Source organism: Lissotriton vulgaris, chromosome 6, assembly GCF_964263255.1.
Source record: "Lissotriton vulgaris chromosome 6, aLisVul1.2, whole genome shotgun sequence".
NCBI classification, from domain to species: Eukaryota; Metazoa; Chordata; class Amphibia; order Caudata; family Salamandridae; genus Lissotriton; species Lissotriton vulgaris.
In genome coordinates this window covers 1356909551-1356928052 of record NC_141694.1, presented here as the reverse complement: position 1 = coordinate 1356928052, position 18502 = coordinate 1356909551, and the positions used below count along the sequence as shown (strand labels likewise).

The following is an 18502-nucleotide window of genomic DNA, read 5'->3' as shown; positions in this document are numbered from 1 at the left end:
CTGCCGAGCAGCCACGTGGTCCAACCAGCACACGTTCACGAAGCACTACTGCTTGGATGCCATCAACGAGGCGGATACAGCAGTGGGACAGGCAGTCCTTCGTCATTTTTTTAACTAAGGTGAGCCTCTGTCTTCCCTCCTCCACTATGGTTTTATATGATTGCTATCAGCACTTACATGACTGTATTATTACTGTCTCTTTGGTTTTCTCCATGCTGTTGCATAGCAATCGGACCTCTTCGGATGTTACTGCTCTCTATTCTATTCAAGCATGTGAATCAATGAAAGACATCCTAATACTGGAGAAGAACAATTGTTACTTACCTGTAAACAGGTGGTTCTCCAGTATTGGTGTCTTTCATAGATTCGCCTTCGACCCACCCTCCTCCCCTCAGAGGCTTGTTTCTCCTCATCGACTCTTTTGTCACTCTTGTGCTACGAAAATCTGAGGGTCTGAGCTCTGAGGAGAAGGTTCTGGAAGGGTGCTGGTGCCTGATTGGCTGTAGTTTGGACTAACAAAATGACAGGAATATGTTACAAGTGTTTTTTCTCTCTATCATGTACTCTTATGTAGGAGTCTTTATTATGTATTTACTACTATTATTTCATGTGTTATGTATTTACATACATATGTTATTGGTATGTTATTGCTATTTTATTTACCGTGGGACTCCCACTTCGACGACGGGGAATATTCAAGCATGTGAATCTATGAAAGACACCAATACTGGAGAACCACCTGTTTACAGGTAAGTAACAATTGTTCATGTGTCCTGTTCAGTGCTGGCTGGGATGCGTCATCAACCCCTCCGATGCCGTGGAGTAGCTCTGCTGTGAATGCCTTGATGTCTGAACCCTCCACCCCTTTGGGTATGCCTCTGATTTGGACGTTGTTCCGCCTACTTCTATTTTCAAAATCCTCCTGCTTTATCTGGAGTTCAATATGTTGGTCCTCGAGTGCAGTCATTCATTTCCAAAGGTTTTCCTGATATTCCGTACAGTTGTCTTTAGTCCTTTCTAAGTCGTCGACTCTTTCGCTAATTTCTGTAATTATTTGAGGCATGATGCAAATTTGGATTAAAGAGAGCCAATTACTGATTTGGATTATTGAAGAAAGTTGTTCATTTAGGCTTGGGTGAATGGCTCAGTCGCCCCTTCTGTGGAGGATGCCATGGAGGCAGGAGTCGGAGGGCCAGCCTTTTGCCACAAAGAAGTCACTGGATTGTCTTTGGATAAGCTTGAAGCAATGTCTTTAACTGCCTTGGGCATGGCATATTACATGGGTTGCTCTTCCCTTAGAGAGGTAACCAGGTCACCTATCTAGCCAGATAGTGCAGCAGTTTCAGGTTAGTTTTGAATGTACCGTGGCGTGGTGCGGAACGACTTCCCAGACAGCCATGCAGGTTCCTGCGTTAGAAAGAGGCACCCCGCTGAAGGTAGCTGTAAGTGGCACAGTTCTGTGGGGCAATATCCAACGTGGTCCCACCCAGTGAGGCTTCACCCTGTTGGGGTTTTCAAATGCTATCTAGCTCTGTTTTGCAGCTCAGCAAGGGGGGGGTCACTGCCCTGTTTAATGCTGCTGGCAGGGGGGACATGGCGCTTGGCCGATAAGTTCGATTACTGCGCCTAGATGCGTAAGGATATGGATGATGGGCCCAGGTTGGATCCAACAGCAGTATGGGACCCCTGAGTCCACAACGGGAACAAGGATAAAGCTAAACCCTGTCAATGTGGGAAGGGGGGTTTCAGGTTCTCGCCCCTCTCCTAGGGTGTTAAACTTAGGAAGTATTTGTGGACTCCTTTTTTTTCTGTTGAGGGCTCAATCCCACATACAAAAGGCCAACAAGGCCGCGCAGGCCACGGTTCTCCTACCTTCTCCAGCATCACTCCATGGGCTGTCTCAACCCCACCGGGCCTACCAGTTCTCAGCGAGGCCCCTGAGCAATCGTTGTTGGGTACCGTCAGTGTCCGTGGTCTCCTCCTGCCGCAGGCTCCTCCAGCCGCAGGCTCCACACCACACCGTTGCTGGTTTCTGCAAAGAAGAGGCCTCCCAGCTTGCTCAAGGGCTTTTCCAGACCTCGGGACTGTCAAAGGGGGTGCTGATGATTGCAGAGGCGCTGGGCTCCCTCAAGAGCACCCCTGCTGATTGCGCTGTTTCTTCTTCTCCTCTTCCGGCAATCCACCTCACCAAGGCAGCGCGCCTCCATCAAACTGCAGGGCATCCAGCACATCTCGCCAGTTAGCGCAGTTGCTCGATCCAAGATGGCGATGGTGATGTTGTTCCAAGGCCCTAGGACTATTCGCTGAGGGTCTGCCATGGGGACTATCGAGGCGCCAGGTACCTTCTATTGTACCTCCACTGATTTCGCTTTCTTGTTGCCCTTCCACCGGCATTCAGCTGTGTTGTGGGAGTTCACCATACTCAAGCTGCGCAGCCCTCTAAGCATTCTTCGTTCGGCTGTGCAGCCGCACAGCTCAAGATGGCAGCCTCGGGCATCGGCTCAGCCGGGAGACTGAGCCTCTTTTGCTCCTGAAGCGCAAATTCCCATTGCTGCGCCTCTGCCGAAAACGCCACCGTGATCGCCCACCTTCTAGTGGGCTGCAGGTATCAGGGAGCTCGCAGTTTTCATGCAGTTGGGTCTCGCAGAAGTTCTCTTTCCGGCAACGCTGCCGAGCATCCTAAGAGAATGGCCTCAGGGTTCCACCCCGATCAGGAGGCCGCATTTTCTTACGACGGAGGCGCAGATTTCTTTCGCCGCACCTCCTCTGGCGTTGCTATCGCAATTGCTCGTCTTCCTCTGTCAGTGACTAGAGCCGCACAAATACTCCTTGCCTGGCGGGCCGCCAAGCATCTCAAGATGGCGGCTGTGGCTTCTCAGTCGGACCGGTCTTTATATTCGGCCAGAGAGCTTGTGCGAGGAAGGCTATGCAACCAATCTGCTCGCTACTCCTTCCGGTGATTGATATGCTCTCTGGGGGTCTCCTCAATGCCTCGATGCCGTGATATTAGCTTTAAAATGTAACGGTAGCATGGAGACCCTCCACAGCAAGTCATACTCCATGCACCGCTAAGCCACGCCCCCTTTGTGAATCTTAAAGCCACTATTTTTGGTTTTGGTTTGTTTTGATTTAGATAGGTGGCAAGAAGTCTTTTTGATGTTTTACATGCACTGAAATTTAGTCCTTTGTTTTTTTGTAATAACAAGGAGAGCTTTAGTTGAAATAATTGTGTTTAATTCATATTTCAGCTCTTCCATTTTTGCTCAGTTTACCTATGTCATGATGATTTCTTAGGGATTGTTCTAGTTTTCTAGTGTCATTTTCAAGGATCTCCATTTTTAGGCTGTCATCCTTATTTTTCCTTACAATGAGGCTAATCATATTGCCTCTCATTGTGACTTAAAGGGCATTCAGTATAGTTTGTGGATTGTGACATTAGAGTTATAGCCCAAATAATCCTTAATATTTTCTTTGATCAGCTCTAAATACTTTTTGTTATCTCTAATTAGATTGTTCATTCTCTATAGTTTGTTTTTTATCGGCTTATTATAAGAGACTGTAATGTGGCATGGTCGGAAATTAGTATTGGTTCAATGGTAAGGATCTCAGGCCTTGCACACATGGGATTTGTCTATCAACATGTAATCAACTCTGGAAAATGTGTTGTAGATGTGAAAAGAAGGTATATTCCTTACCCTTTGGGTAGTACGTCCTTATACTTGGGTAGTACGTCTCCAAACATCTTTATGTTTATGCGTATTTCAAAGGTTTGACATTTGTGATATTAAGTTTGGTATAAAGACACATTTAGAAATTATGTCTATGTCTTCGTCCCTAGGAAAGTTAACGTCTCCTCCAAGTATTAATCTTATTTAGGTAGGATTTGTGATAGTATCGTGTTCAGTTATACCCATAAATTGAGTTTATCATTGGTAGGTGCATATATGTTCATTACATAGATTTCAGTGTCTCCTTTTTGTAGTGAAGTGAGTAGCCACTTACCCTCATTATCTGATTAAAGAGTCAGAATTGTTAGGCCTGACGATCATGAGATTAGGGTTACTAGACTGTTCATCTTCTTTTGTGCTAAGGCAAAGACAAAATCATCAATCAAACCCTTGTGCATTTGGAGTGCTGTTTTGGAATCAATTCTTATTTCTAACAATAGAATTAGCTCTCCTTTTGTCCTAAAACAGTAGTCAAGAGTTTTTTGATGTTTGATCGGGTGGTTTAGACCTTTTGTGTGCAGAAATGTAATTGTAATGTTTGCTATATATAAGTATAGCAAGCTAGTTGGTATATTATTATGGTATGCTGGTATAATATGGTGATTGTAACTGCCTGGTGGTTATTCAGTCTTAAGATGAAAGTCTGTCACCGGAGGTAATTTTAGAAAATGGATAAATATGGGGGTTGAAGGGCCTATTTCTAGTGTGCATTAAGGGTCCTATCCAGGGGGAAGGAAGTGACGAGGGGAGAGATGTAATAGCGTAGAGAGGGGGCAGAGATTAAAACGAAGGAAGGAGATACAAGCAGCACCAAAATATGATGAGAACTGAGAGAAGCCCACCCCTGGTAATAATAAGGAAACAGCTCCCACCCCAACAATATATGTAAGGCAGGAGATGCCACGGGTGGCCTGCCCTCTCCAGGTAGCACATCTCCTCAGTGAACGCTTGATTTTCAGGTAACTTAACATTCATGTAAGTTGACGTAGCAAGTATGTTAAGTACATGGTGTGAAGGTGGATGCAGAAGCTGAATGGGTACGTATTAGCGAATAGAATGGTTGTTGGAAAAGAGTTTTATATTAAGTTAAGTAGTTCCCCGTACCATCTTGTAACAAGTTATGCATGTTAAAACATAGGAAATCACAATGTATCTTAGGCATAACATATTTGAATTCAGAGTATCCTAGCGTATTGTATCATAACATGAGATAGCATAACATGTTGTATTGTAACATGAGACATATCATAATGATAACGTAGCATGTTTGCCTTATAATGTTTTTGCGTACCCTAAGCGGCATCTGTAAAGTTGGTCTAGTTTGTATAACTGGCTTGGCAAAGCAATCTTTTGTAAGTGATATTTGTTGTGATATTTATTGTGGTGGTGTAACGACCGGATTTTCGGACCAGATGGAATCAGCTCCTAGGAGCCCCTCTAACCCAGTCGGAACGTACTCACCTCCCTCCTTAGAACGTATTTACAATGGGTATAGATATATGTATGTACATTTCGTACCTAAGGATGGGGAAAATAACAATAAACATGCATAGGTTTTTCTACAATATCCTATTCATACCAACTAGTCTCGAGGCCACTTAGGCCCAGACTAATCTACCCTAGGGCAGGTCTGATTATGTACCATTACACACTGATCACTCCCAGTGCTCACTCGACACGCAATCCGGCGTGTCTACACACGGGCCTGCAGTCCCAGTGCTCTCTCTCTCTCATCCGGTCCACAATCTGGCGGACCTACACACTGTGTCCTCCCGGTGCTCTCACTTACTTCCAATACGATCCACAATCCGGCGGATCTACACACCGTGTCCTCCCGGTGCTCTCATTAACGCCGCGTACCAATGACGATCACTTTCCTATGAACACCTATGGAAGAGATCTCTCATTGTCTACTCAGGATAATACTACAATAATAAAAGTTAGTTCGGCTTTCCAAATTGAAATATGTACCTTCTGCTTTTGATCCCTTCTCCCTCATTGCTCAGTCACCTCTTACCTGACCGGGATTCACATCCGTTCATGCAAACAATGTCTGACTAGAAGATCAGGTTACCCTGATTGAACAAGAATACAAGGCACATGTCGGTTCACTAAGAACTGGGGTATTTTATTACAATGATTATAAACACAATACTATACGATAATATATATTCTGCAAAGAAAAGTGAAAGGTTAGAAAGTGCACACTATAGGGGAAAGGGCGGAGGTCACCTTATTAACGTGAAGTCGGGGTTCGGCAGTCATCTAGGTTCCCTTCTCGTCTCTGTGCCTTGGCTCGTCTCGAATCACACCTTAGCAGTCACAAGTACACGTCTGCACCGCTATGCTCGATCTCCTCTGCTTCCCTCCAAGTCACTGGAACCTCTCTCGTTATTAGCTGCTGTCTCTCTCTGTCTCTGATCGCTCTGCGCTACTTCTCCTTCTCCTTCAGTCTTTCTCAGGGAGTCTCAGTTTCATGATCTGTCTCAGACTTCAAAATGGCGACTGTCTGCCTGGAAATAATTAATGGCATAGATGCTAACGGCTAGCTGCCGCCTACGGACTGACTGACTCACTGCCTAACACTTTCGCTAATATGGAAGCTTGTCCTTTCATGGAAAGTTACGGCCAGTAACCTGCCGCCCACCAAATTCTTGTACCTCCCCGTACCAAGGACACGTTCCCAGCCGGCCGGCCTGAAGTTGTGTGTTCGGAGTGGAGAAAAATACAGTCTTTCGATAAGGGCCAGCCTGAGCCGGTTCTCTCCAAGCGAACAACACTTCGAAACTAAAACATTACACTTGACCTAGAAAGCCTCTCAAGCTGCCGGGCAGAAAGCAAGATGGAGTTTCTCCCGTTTGAGGCCTACAAGGCCCGAAATAAGCATAACTCCATAGAAGGTATACTAACACTCTTGCAAAAGGACGGATCATCACTAATACTAATGAATCTATCCCCTAACTTAAGTTTATAAGCCCTGATCTAAGGAAAAGGGTACGAAAATGCACTACTGTGCCTTATGGATAAGTCCTGTTTATAGTTCTAATCCCTGTATTAGAAGGGTAATAGGCTGGAGGAATCTTCCATCATTCTCCCTCCAAAGAGGGCCGAAAAAGTCGGTCAGAACAGGTGGGTATATATGAAAACATCTATGGTTAGTATCTGTTACAGCGATGAATTGTGTTGGAGATGTTAGAGCTGTGGTTTAGCTGTACTAAGAAAGTGCTTTTGAGATTTGGTTAGCTAAGGTTTAGTAGTGTAGTTGGTTAGTAGGGTTAGATAGGATTACTACCTTTAGTAATGGAGTGCAATCCACTCAGTAAACCATTTGGGTATCAGCAATATTGGAGATGAAGGTGTCCAGTTCAGCCAGATCCTGAAATATATTTTGCTTTCCATTGTTCATTATTTTGAGTTATGCTGGTCCAGCAAAGGATAACTAGATTGAGAGAGCTTTATGAGTTTTTATTGTAAAGATAAATATTTTCCTTTTTTTCAAAGTTTCATTTTGGTAATCTTGTAATGTACCAAATTTGAGTCCTTTCCAGTTGATGTGTCTGTGTTTCTTCGAGTAAGCAATGATCATATCCATGTGCACATATCTCAGTTGAAGATGATGGAAATGTGAGTTTTTTTGGCTTGATGGGAGATATTCTGAATGCTTATGCGATTTCAAAGTGTAGTTCAAATAATTCCTAGGGTCTGTGGGATACAGAATTCCAGTAAGTCTGTACAGGATTGTGTGTCATCCTCTGTTCCTTCAGGAAGACCAAATATTTATACATTTACTCTTCTGTTTTGGTCTTCTAGCTTTACAACACATTTTTCTCGTGATACAATCATGTTGGTATGGTTTTCTGTGTTTAGTTTATTGTCTTGTAGATCGCCAATGCGGGATTCATCCTCTACCATTCTACCTCCCAGATCACAGATATGTTTCCTTATGCTAGAGAGTTTGTTTTCATGCTATCTGTGCTTGTTTTAGTGGATTGGACCAGATTGTGCAGGGAATTGAGTTTTTGCATAAAAAGCTCTAGGCCTGGAATACCGCCATCTCTCTTTCCTTTTATCGGCTACTCTGGAATCGGCTGGTCTCTTTTTTGTTTTACCAGTTTTCACCGCCTTCGTTTTCGAATCTTTTGTATCTACCTTTTCATGAAGTATTATAGGATCAAAGTGACTGGAGGGGCTGTTTCATGATGTGTCTTTATAGACATTTTCTTAGGAGGGTGCTTTTTATGATTAGTTTTGCTTTCTTTGGGCATAATGAGGCTCTTATGTCACAAGTATAGCAATGCTGCTGCGTTACCGCATTCCAACCTTACTTGTAAGCTTTTTAAGTATATTTTAGAATGGTGAAGAATGACTAACATCATAATGTTTGTATGTCAGGCCTTTCAGGGGTTTTAACATTTTCAGATGTTTTTTTTAAGATCAAGTTCAAAACAGCAGTGTTAAGATAGCTTGATCTATACACTCAACTCCCTTCTGAGGTTCCATGCATCAAGTTGAGATCTGCAGTGTAACAGTTAGGGATTTCTTCGTCCTGATGAAGGCCAGCTGACATAGAAGGCACTGAACGACCGTAACATGTAGACCCAACAACACTGGAGTACTAATCAGCTTTTTGCGTCTTTCTGTATATTTAGTGCTCTTTATAATCTTACCATGGAATCAAATATTATATTATCAGATTGGATAATCAACAAGGTAATTTTAAATCACCTGCTTTTGATCCCATGCAATAAAAGAGCTCCCTTAGGAGGGTTAAACCCATCCACATGCACTATCAATCTGAATGAGGCACTCTATGATGAAGCATGCGACAAACAATCTGTGTTTGGAAGTCCTTTTCACAAACCTCATAGGGGCTTTCAACAGGGATTTGAGGACTTCGTTGGGATCTCCATCTTGATCCTCACTATTGGACTTGGACCTTTTTGGCAAAAGTTCCCTAAACATTTTGCATTCCTCCTAGACCTTTTTTCGGACACTGTGTTGCCAACTTTGACACTGATCAGCAGTGGCAAAGTGCCCAAGCATCTAAGTGCAAGTGCTCTCTGTATAAAGTGTAATGGTAATTGGTTGTCCATAATTGGTATATTTGTTTTTACTAGGAAAGCCCCTAGTAAAGTGCACTATGTGTGCCAGGGCTGGTAACACGAATGCTACTAGTGGGCCTGCAGCACTAATTGTGCCATCCACACCAGTAGCCTTAAAGAGACAACTAAGGCCTGCCACTGCAGTGCCAGCGCGCAGTTTGTTAAACTGCCTTGTTGTCCTGACAAGTGCACCTACTTGCCAGACCTTACCATTCCCTTTTATGCACATCAGACACCCCTATGGCAGGTCCTGGGTACCCCCCTGGGCAGCGTGCAGCGTAAGTAAAAGGTTGGACATGTACTGAGGTGTGTACCATGTCCTGACAGTGAAATACTCTCCATTTCATTTTTCACTGTTGAAAGCCATCCTGCCCATAGGCCAGAATGTAGAGGCTGTGTAATATGTTTCAAGCCTATCTTCCCATAGGCTTAAGATGGTGAGATGAAGTTTAGTATGCCTGAACTCACACTTTAATAACACATCTTTTTGTGAAGGTGGTTTTTCGATTGTGTGTTTAGAAACCACACTCTTAGAAGTGGCTGGGTTTTTGTGTTCTAACATTTCTTTTGTTCTCTGTCTGGTTGTAGATTGACTGTCTGGATTTAAATGTGATAGGATCTGGGGAATGTCTCCCAGGAGGGGGCGGTGAGACCGCAACAGGCTGACCTGAATCTGGAGTGTAGGGGAGGGAGTAGCCCCTGGAGGTGAAGAGGCCTGGGCTGCCGCCATAAAGCTGTAGCTTCATCTCCTGCTGAGTGATTGAGGATACAGACCCCCACTATCAAAGGAAGAAGGTGTCACTGGCAATGAGACACCCAGAACTGGTTTGGACAGGGGTCAGTGCTCCCCTGAACACAAAAACTTCAAAAACATTTAAAGGTATAACTATGAGAGCTTAAGACCCTGAACATTTGATTGATCAAGACTGAAAAGGATTGAAACTACTTTGTGGTCAAGAGGAACCTTTGCCAAGGAAGAAACAGCTGAAGAGACTGAAGGAAAGGACTGACCCTTGCTGTGTGTTCTGGGGATAGCCTGCAGGTTGCTGATTTAACCAAGGAGAGGCTAAGGGACTTTGCTGTGTGCTGTGTCCCCCTGCTTGAAAGGACTTTGCTGTGTCCTGAAGTAACTTGTCCCCAAGGGCCTGAGGAGAGCAGTCTCCCTGTTGTGGAAGCTCAGGAACATAAAAGTTACCAGAGGTGTCACAGCGACTCTGTGTGCGTGTGTTTTTTGCAGTCTGAGACCTTCGTAAGGATTGCCCCATGATCGTGTGCACCTGAAATCCAAGTGAGTCTCAGCTACGCTATGTGCATGTGCTTCGTGCAGCCTGAGACCTTCGTGAGGATTGCCCTGTGATTGTGGGCACCTGAAATCCAAGTGAGTCTCAGCAACGCTGTGTGCATGTGCTTCGTGCAGCCTGAGACCTTCGTTAGGATTGTCCTGTGATTGTGTACACCCGGAGTCCAAGTGAGTCTCAGTGGCGCTGTGTGCGTGTGCTTCGTCCAGTCTGAGACCTACGTGAGGATTGTCCTGTGATTGTGTACACCCGGAGTCCAAGTGAGTCTCAGCGACGCTGCGTGTGTGTGCTTCGTGCAGCCTGAGACCTTCATGAGGATTGCCCTCTGATCGTGGGCACCTGGAGTCCAAGTGAATCTCAGCGAGGCTGTGTGCGTGTGCTTCGTGCAGCCTGAGACTGTTGTGAGGATTTCCCTGTGATCGTGTACACCCAGAGTCCAAGGGAGTCTCAATGAAGCTTTGTGCTAGTGCCCTTTTGCTCTGAAACTTTACAGACACTCACCGCAGTCACAGATCGGGGTTGAATCCATCATCGTTCTTTAGTTCACTTTGCCACCCCAGTTCAGACCCAGCTATATGCAAATCAGTCTTGACACTGTGCCTCCTGGAAACAGTCCAGCCCGAACTGCCAAGCCAGGTCTTCCCTGAACTGGAAACAAGCATGCAGCCTACATGGGGAAAACAGGAGAGTGGCTATGACTAGTTTGGTCGGCCCTGGGACTGACCAAACAGTCAGCACCAATATCAGTGGGCTAGCCACCCCTCCCCGACCCGCCCGCCCCCAACCAGCCATACCCTTCTTCTGATTTCTCACAGTGCGAGAAGCAGAAACGTAAAATGGTATTTATACACCTACGTATTATACAAGTCGGTGTGGAAGCTGATCCCTTCTGGACCTGTTTTGTTTGTTTAATTACTAGCCTGCAGTTTGCTGATTTAACCAAGGAGTGCAGCCTGAGACTTTCGTGAGGATTGCCCTGTGATTGTGGGCACCTGAAATCCAAGTGAGTCTCAGCAACGCTGTCTGCATGTGCTTCGTGCAGCCTGAGACCTTCATGAGGATTGTCCTGTGATCGTGTACACCCGGAGTCCAAGTGAGTCTCTTTTTTTTTTTTATTAAAGGTTCATTGCAATAAACATAAAAAATACTTTAAGTGAGTCTCAGTGACGCTGTGTGCGTGTGCTTCGTCCTTTCTGAGACCTACGTGAGGATTGTCCTGTGATTGTGTACACCCGGAGTCCAAGTGAGTCTCAGCGACGCTGTGTGTGTGTGCTTCGTGCAGCCTGAGACCTTCATGAGGATTGCCCTCTGATCGTGGGCACCTGGAGTCCAAGTGAATCTCAGCGAGGCTGTGTGCATGTGCTTCGTGCAGCCTGAGACTGTTGTGAGGATTTCCCTGTGATCGTGTACACCCGGAGTCCAAGTGAGTCTCAATGAAGCTTTGTGCTAGTGCCCTGTTGCTCTGAAACTTTACAGACACTCACCCCAGTCACAGATCGGGGTTGAATCCATCATCGTTCTTTAGTTCACTTTGCCACCCCAGTTCAGACCCAGCTATATGCAAATCAGTCTTGACCCTGTGCCTCATGGAAACAGTCCAGCCCGAACTGCCAAGCCAGGTCTTCCCTGAACTGGAAACAAGCATGCAGCCTACATGGGGAAAACAGGAGAGTGGCTATGACTGGTTTGGTCGCCCTGGGACTGACCAAACAGTCAGCACCAATATCAGTGGGCTAGCCACCCCTCCCCGACCCGCCCGCCCCCAACCAGGCATACCCTTCTTCTGATTTCTCACAGTGCGAGAAGCAGAAACGTAAAATTGTATTTATACACCTACTTATTATACAAATCGGTGTGGAAGCTGATCCCATCTGGTCCTGTTTTGTTTGTTTAATTAGTGGTGAGAGGTATGGGTCTCAGTATTTATGTGGGTCTGTCGCCACATGTATGCCTACGTTTTTAAAGTGGTATTCTGGGACACCCAGTTGAGTGTGTGTTAAGCTTGACAAATAATGCCCTTCACTGAGATAAAAACAGCCTTAACCCAGTTCACTCTGAGTCTTGCTGCATCACTATAGATCCGTAGGATTTGGATTAACTTTGGGAGAGACGTATCTGGTTGTTAAATGTAGAGAAGCATGCCATCTGGATGTAAGGACACCCTGTCTTCATATCCATTTCTTCACCGAAATCCCTTCAGCTGCACGTCTTGCTGTGTCCACTCTGCAAATGATTTAGTCACTAGTACAGTGAGTAGGAGGGGACAGCAGGCACTCCATACTGGTGCCACTCTCTACTTTGAATGGGATGGATATCACTCTGTTTACTTGGCCCCAAGAAGCAACCTAAAGAGCTGTATTATATTTAAGAAAGAGAGGAGCAGAGTTCCTGTGGTGCCTAATAGTTCATAAGTTAGGGTTGTAGTTTGTACAGCCTCCTTAAACAATGCTTTTAGGTGGAAGATGAGCAGCAAAGCATTTTTTTAAGGAATTCGGGGGAGAACCCTTTCCGCCCAGCCTGGCGTCTTATCCATTGACATACTTGAAATCGCCCTCAGCATCTCTTCCTCGGATAAAGTGTGGTCCAGCTCCTCTTTAATGTTAGTTGTTAAGCGCACAAGATTGGATCTCTGACTGTGGGTCAGGCAAGTTCTGCCTGTTGTGGAGTTTATCCCTTGTAGAGGTATTTTTATTATTTTGGAAATGTTTCAGATATTCCTATGCTTTTGGTGACCAATTCCCTATTTATTAATTTATTTTTGTAATCTATTTTATTGATTTTTAAGTTATGGTACAGCATTTGGTATACAGGATTGAGCACTGTTTGGGGGGGACACCCAGCATATTTGGTGCAGTGCATGCATACATTAGAGTAACAGTTTGTCTAGTGCAGTAGGCGTAGTAATCAAGGATAGAGCTTACAAGTACTTCTGCGAGTTGAAAGTAGCAACCAGGTGCATATATGAAAAATTGAATAAATCAAGTGGGTAAGTACACAGTTTAATCATATCTACCTCTTGTACATTAAGAGTCCTTCAAAGCAGGAGCACTGGCGAGCATCTTTTACCAAATGTCCCTGCATGTATTGTCTCATAGATCCTACAGGAATGCTGGTGTTCAACCGCAATTGAGTTTCCATCATAGATTCATAATTAGAGAACAGAAACTGAAAACTGCGCGCATAACAGGGAAGGGGAAAAAAGAAGAATAAAGGAGAGGGAACTTCTATATCATGTTGTCTATGTTTTGCTTCCCACAAGGTGGGTCATGGCTCACCCTCAAATAAAGGTTTTAAATGCTTCCCAGATACTTGTGGGGGAAGGGGACTGGAGAGGTGTTCTATGTGAAATATTCAGTAAAATCATCCCTGAGCGAATCTGATAGGTCTTCATTCTTAAGCCGCCATACATTGAGGCACCATATGGTTCTTAGCTGTTGGTTGAGTTCTAAAAGTGTTAGTTGTATTGGGTACTGGTCAAACAGCCCTCTCTGGCAGATATGCATCTTCTCTGTCACCAGGATCTATATATAGTCTGTTCATGGGAAGGAGAGATGGGGGCTGAATAGTAAGATTATTGCCTGTATCTTGCTTGTCGCCTACGCGAGGTGTCACAAAGCCCCATCGTACTTACCCACTTTGGTAAAGGCTTAGATCTGTGTATGGCTTCCATGCTGTTGATGTCCAAGCCTGGGTTCGTAGCGGAGTTAAAGTCCCTCACCTGATAGTCATCCTTACCGTGGAGTCCAGCAATAACTCTTTTTCCCATTTGAGGGTGTTTCTTTTATCCCAATTATGGCATATACACTAAGGACCTAATTATGAGTCTGGAGGTCCAAGGACCGCCAGACTCATGGTGGCATGACTGTGTTGGTCTTGCAACCGCCACATTAGGACCTAGTGGTCGTTCCAGCATTGGACCGCTGACCCACCCAGGGAACCGCCGTTCCCTGGCGGTTGCGCTGCAGTCAAGAGGCATCTATATGCTTGGCAGGAACGCTGCTGTCCCGCCAAGCATATTACGACTTTCATCTCCACCATTGATTTCATGGAAGTCTTTCCTCAATGAAAACCGTTGCGGGGATAAAAGCAGAGCCCCCTTGTGCCTCACGTTTTGTGAATGCACAAAGGGGGGCACAACATGTCCACCCCAGTGTGCATGACCAGAAGTTCCAGCATGGCATGGACTTTCAATTCCATGCCATGCTGGAACTTTCTTTGGCGTTCCTATGGGCGGTGCCTATTTTATAGGCACCGCCATAGGTACTCCAAAGGAATCACCAGCCAATTAGAAGAAAAGGAAATATTTTGCGGCCGATTCTCACTCGGGTTTGGTAGTGCGGTGTCAGAGTGGTTCCCCCACCGCACCGTCAAGCTCGTTATCGGGCCCTAAGTAGCATCCATGGGCGACCCTCCATCACCCATGTGGTTGCCAAGTATCTGCTTAAATTTCAGTGTGTGTCTTTGCTGCCAATAGTGGAAAGGTTTCCGAAGGAGGATCGCTACCCCTAGGAGCCATGGATGAAACCTGAGTGTTACATCCTGGTGTATCCAAGCAGCAAATAAGCCACAATTTGTACCCAAGAGATGGGTTCCTTGGAAGAGTAGTATATCTGGGTAGTATCTCTTCACATAGTGCATGACTGCCTCTCTCTTAAATTTATCATTAAGGCCCTTCACAGTCCAAGATTTAACGTGATATTGTTTTGTATTATGTTGTGTAGCATGGAGGGGTGGCCCATTTTGCACCAGTCCGAGTGCCTAGTATGATCATGCCAATGGTGTATCTAACATTTCAACACAAATAAAAACAAATGAGTTCAACCTAATAATATTCCCACCCCATACTTCCAATTTTGAAGCATCTGTCGCCCTTATACATTTTTCACTTTTAATATGAAGACAACAACGAGATTTGTAGCACAAGCAAACACCCTCCATGACATTTGTTGTGCCAGCCCTATTTCTGTCTGTGATGGTGCCATTTTGGGCAGAGTAGCTCACATCAGCTTAATTACACTCACTATTTGGAGGTTAGCTGCTCCTTGAGGGGCTTAACTAAGGGTAACTTTGTATAGTTTATCCTTGCGGCTAAGGCCCGATGTGTATACAGTGGATTGTTCTCACCCTCATGCTCCATCCCCCTCATCTGCATCTTCATATTTTCTCTGTGGGCCCTGCCATTGATCATAATGTCTCCCCGCCCCAAGTCTATTCCACCTTCTTCTTCTGATGGGAGTCATAATGTTACCTTACTCCACCGGCAAGGTCTTGGTCTTTGCTGAGGTCTTTGTTCTTTAGGGTATGCTTGTCTTTGGGGACCGGTTTGCTCGTTGCTCCTGGGGTCTGTGTCTCTTTCTTCAACCCAGGGCCTGGCGGGGTGAGGGGTCTCAAAAGAAAAAGGAGTTGCCTTGAAAAATGACTTTTAGTTTGCCTGGGTAGAGTAGGGTGTATTTCAAACCTATCGCTCTCATGTTTTTTGTTTGACACATTCGAACAATTTTCATTGTGTTTAGACCAGCCTGGGGTGATCAGGAAAAGAAAAAGATTTTTTTGTGGATCAATCAATAGTTCTTCCTGTTATGTCTTTAACACTAGATCTCTGTCTCTATGTTCCAAGAATCTAACAATCAGGAGGCGTAAATCATCCCCATTGGGTGGCTTTATGTTGAGAGATCGTGTGCTCTTTCCACTAGAAAGCGCAGGGAAAGCCTGTCCACTGGCCAAAGACCCTTCAGAAAAATTTCGAGGAAAGAGTCAGGGAAGCCAAGAAACTGCAAATTATTGTGATGCCTGCGCTATCTTAATCTCTAACTAATAATTTGCTGGAAGTCGCCTTCAGTTGTGGTTTTAAGTTCCCTGATAGTTTCCTCCAGCTCACTGACCCAGTCCTGCGCTTCTGTCACTCCATCCATTTGTTTCCGAGATCCTGCCTCAAAAGAGTGATCTCCTTCCCCACCTTACTTATTTTAATCTCCAGAGCCTGCTTCAAGTTTTGTATGGGCTACAGGATCATTGAAGTTGCCAGCATGCACTGACTCTGGTCCTGTGGTTCTCCACCAACGTGTCTGTCACCCCAGTTTTTGGGGGAATCATTTTGGAATACTTGCCCATCTTGCTTATTTGGGAGGAAATCTGCTTACTCTTTTGCCTTTATTCCGCCACCTGCGCAGGTGTCTTCCAGATGTGTAAAGTGCTGCTTGTATTTTCAACGTTGATATTTTAGGTGATCAGGCACCTGACCTGCCTGCTTCAATGACCTCGGGTGGCACAAGCTATCCGACACACCCTGGAAGCCTGATAGCACTGTGTTTATCAGTACCTTAAGCTCTTTAGTCCGCCTGGCTGCTGCTCAGGTCATTTCTTGCCGACCACCAAGAATCTTTCTCCTTTGTTGTGTGGATTCTGTATTTATCCTGCAGGTCATCTCCCTGCATAGCAATTTACATCCCATAGAGAGGGATTTCGAGTTGTTTGCTGTTTTGCAAGTGATGAGTTCCTCATTGCAGCAATAACTCCTCCCAGTCAGTCTTTCCATCCAAGTTCCTAAATTCTTCTTCCAGGCAAGCCAGGGGCTGTCTCCTCCGAACCGGCTTCCTCTGTCCCGGTCGCCCGCACATTATTGGCTCAAGCCAGATGGCTGGGCCATGCAAGGCGAAATCTCTGAAGTCCCCTTCGAAGCTCAGAGGGAGGGGAGAAGAGGAAGCTAAAGAGGGCCGTGCTGGGCCTCATGCTTCCATACTCCACTGATGATGTGGGGAGTAGCAGTAGTGGTGGGGTGTTAGATGAAGTACAGTGAGCCTGGTCCATTCAGGCTGTGCTTTGGGCTCCATTGCAGATCAATGCCTCCTCCTGTGCTACCAGCGGCTGCCACCTGCCTGTCTTCCCAACTCTGGCCTCTCACCTCCACGTCAGACTCCAGGCCCTATGGCGCCTGATCCAATCTTCAGGGGGGAAGAGGTCCACAGTGTCCAGTATGGCAGGTGTCCAGTCGGCAGCTCTCCCCCTTCTGCATCCTCTGCTGGGACCACGTCTGCCCAACTAGGGCTCCACCCATTCATCCTGTGGTGCTTTCGTAGATTTGGTGACAGCCACAGCCCAGTGTATCAAGGTTCTGCTCCGGTCATTCCTCATCTTATTTTCCCCGTGCCAATGCAGTCCCCTTTGGCTGCAAGGCGTGGGTGTCGTATATGGTCTCAGGGTCTCCCACAGGCCAGGATTATTCGGGATTTAGAGGGTGCAGAAGCCAAGCTTTGGGTAGTCGTGTCCATCAGGTGCGGTAGAGTACGTCCCCCCTCATACTGACTTTTATTCCCTCTTGATGACTTTCCTTCCTCCTATTTGCCTTTCGGCCGTTTACCTTAAGCACCTTCCAAGGATGTTGCTTTTCTTCTGTATATACATTCGAAATGGACAGCCTTGGAAAACACTTCCACCAATTATTCTAGCCCCTGCTTTGATGTATTTTCTGTATGTTTCATGTTTGCTGTTTCCCATCAGTGTTTTGAATTCTACTCTACCTAAGAACCTTTTGATTCCTCACCCACTATGTTTTCTTTTAATGATTACTTTTATAAAATGATGTTCATCCTTGAAAAAAATCTGGGCTCAAATGCCCTCAGGACAAAATATTGGGTGACCCGCTGTGTAAAGAAATGCTGCAGCACAAGTAACCTGGGAAAGAAAGAAAAAAGGTCCATGGAATTGTGGAGAAAATATTTTTTTTTAAATCGTATATAATGTGTCATATTTTGTAAATCATGATTTACGTTTATAACCTTTAGTACTTTACACACGCTTGTCATTGATGTTTATAATTTGAAGGGATAGACGGCCTTGCCCATACTTTCAAGAGTGCTACTTGTGCCCCAGCCCATCCCATTCCTCACCCAATTGGTGAATCAAGGGTGACCCCTAGTTATTGTGAGCTCAACACGTTTTCATACTAGCGTTTGCTTGTGCCTACGGTCATTATTTTACGGTTGATTCTGTCTTTGCAGATCATGAACTATGCAGGGAAAGGGAAAGTGCGTGTGAGCTTAGTGACCAAGAATGAGCCGTGCAAGCCCCACCCCCACGACCTTGTTGGAAAAGACTGCAAAGAAGGCTACTACGAGGCGGATTTTGGACCAGAAAGAAGAGTTTTAGCGTAAGTGCCGAAATATAAAACACATCCTTAAGTATTGCATGACATTCCGATGTATGCACTGGCACTGATCTGCTTGAAATTAATGTACTTGAACTGCATTCCTTTGCAGACCTGAATTAAAATGGACGTGTGAAAATATGTGCAACGAAAGAGGCATGTTAGCATATTATTGTCACAAGAACATAGCCGTCGCTGTAAATCAGAAATAGGTGTAGCATAAGTCTACAT

The 18502-nt window shown here is 45.3% G+C and overlaps 1 protein-coding gene across 1 annotated transcript in view; it reads left to right on the top strand.

The window, feature by feature from the left end:
• Positions 1-18278, top strand: part of LOC147708875 (proto-oncogene c-Rel-like) — a 167209-nt gene extending 148931 nt beyond the window's left edge. Inside the window, exon 4 of the mRNA XM_086925793.1 lies at positions 18126-18278. Within this exon, the coding sequence (XP_086781919.1) occupies positions 18126-18278 (153 nt within the window). The remainder of the gene's footprint in view (positions 1-18125) is intronic.
• The last annotated feature ends 224 nt before the right edge of the window (positions 18279-18502 follow it).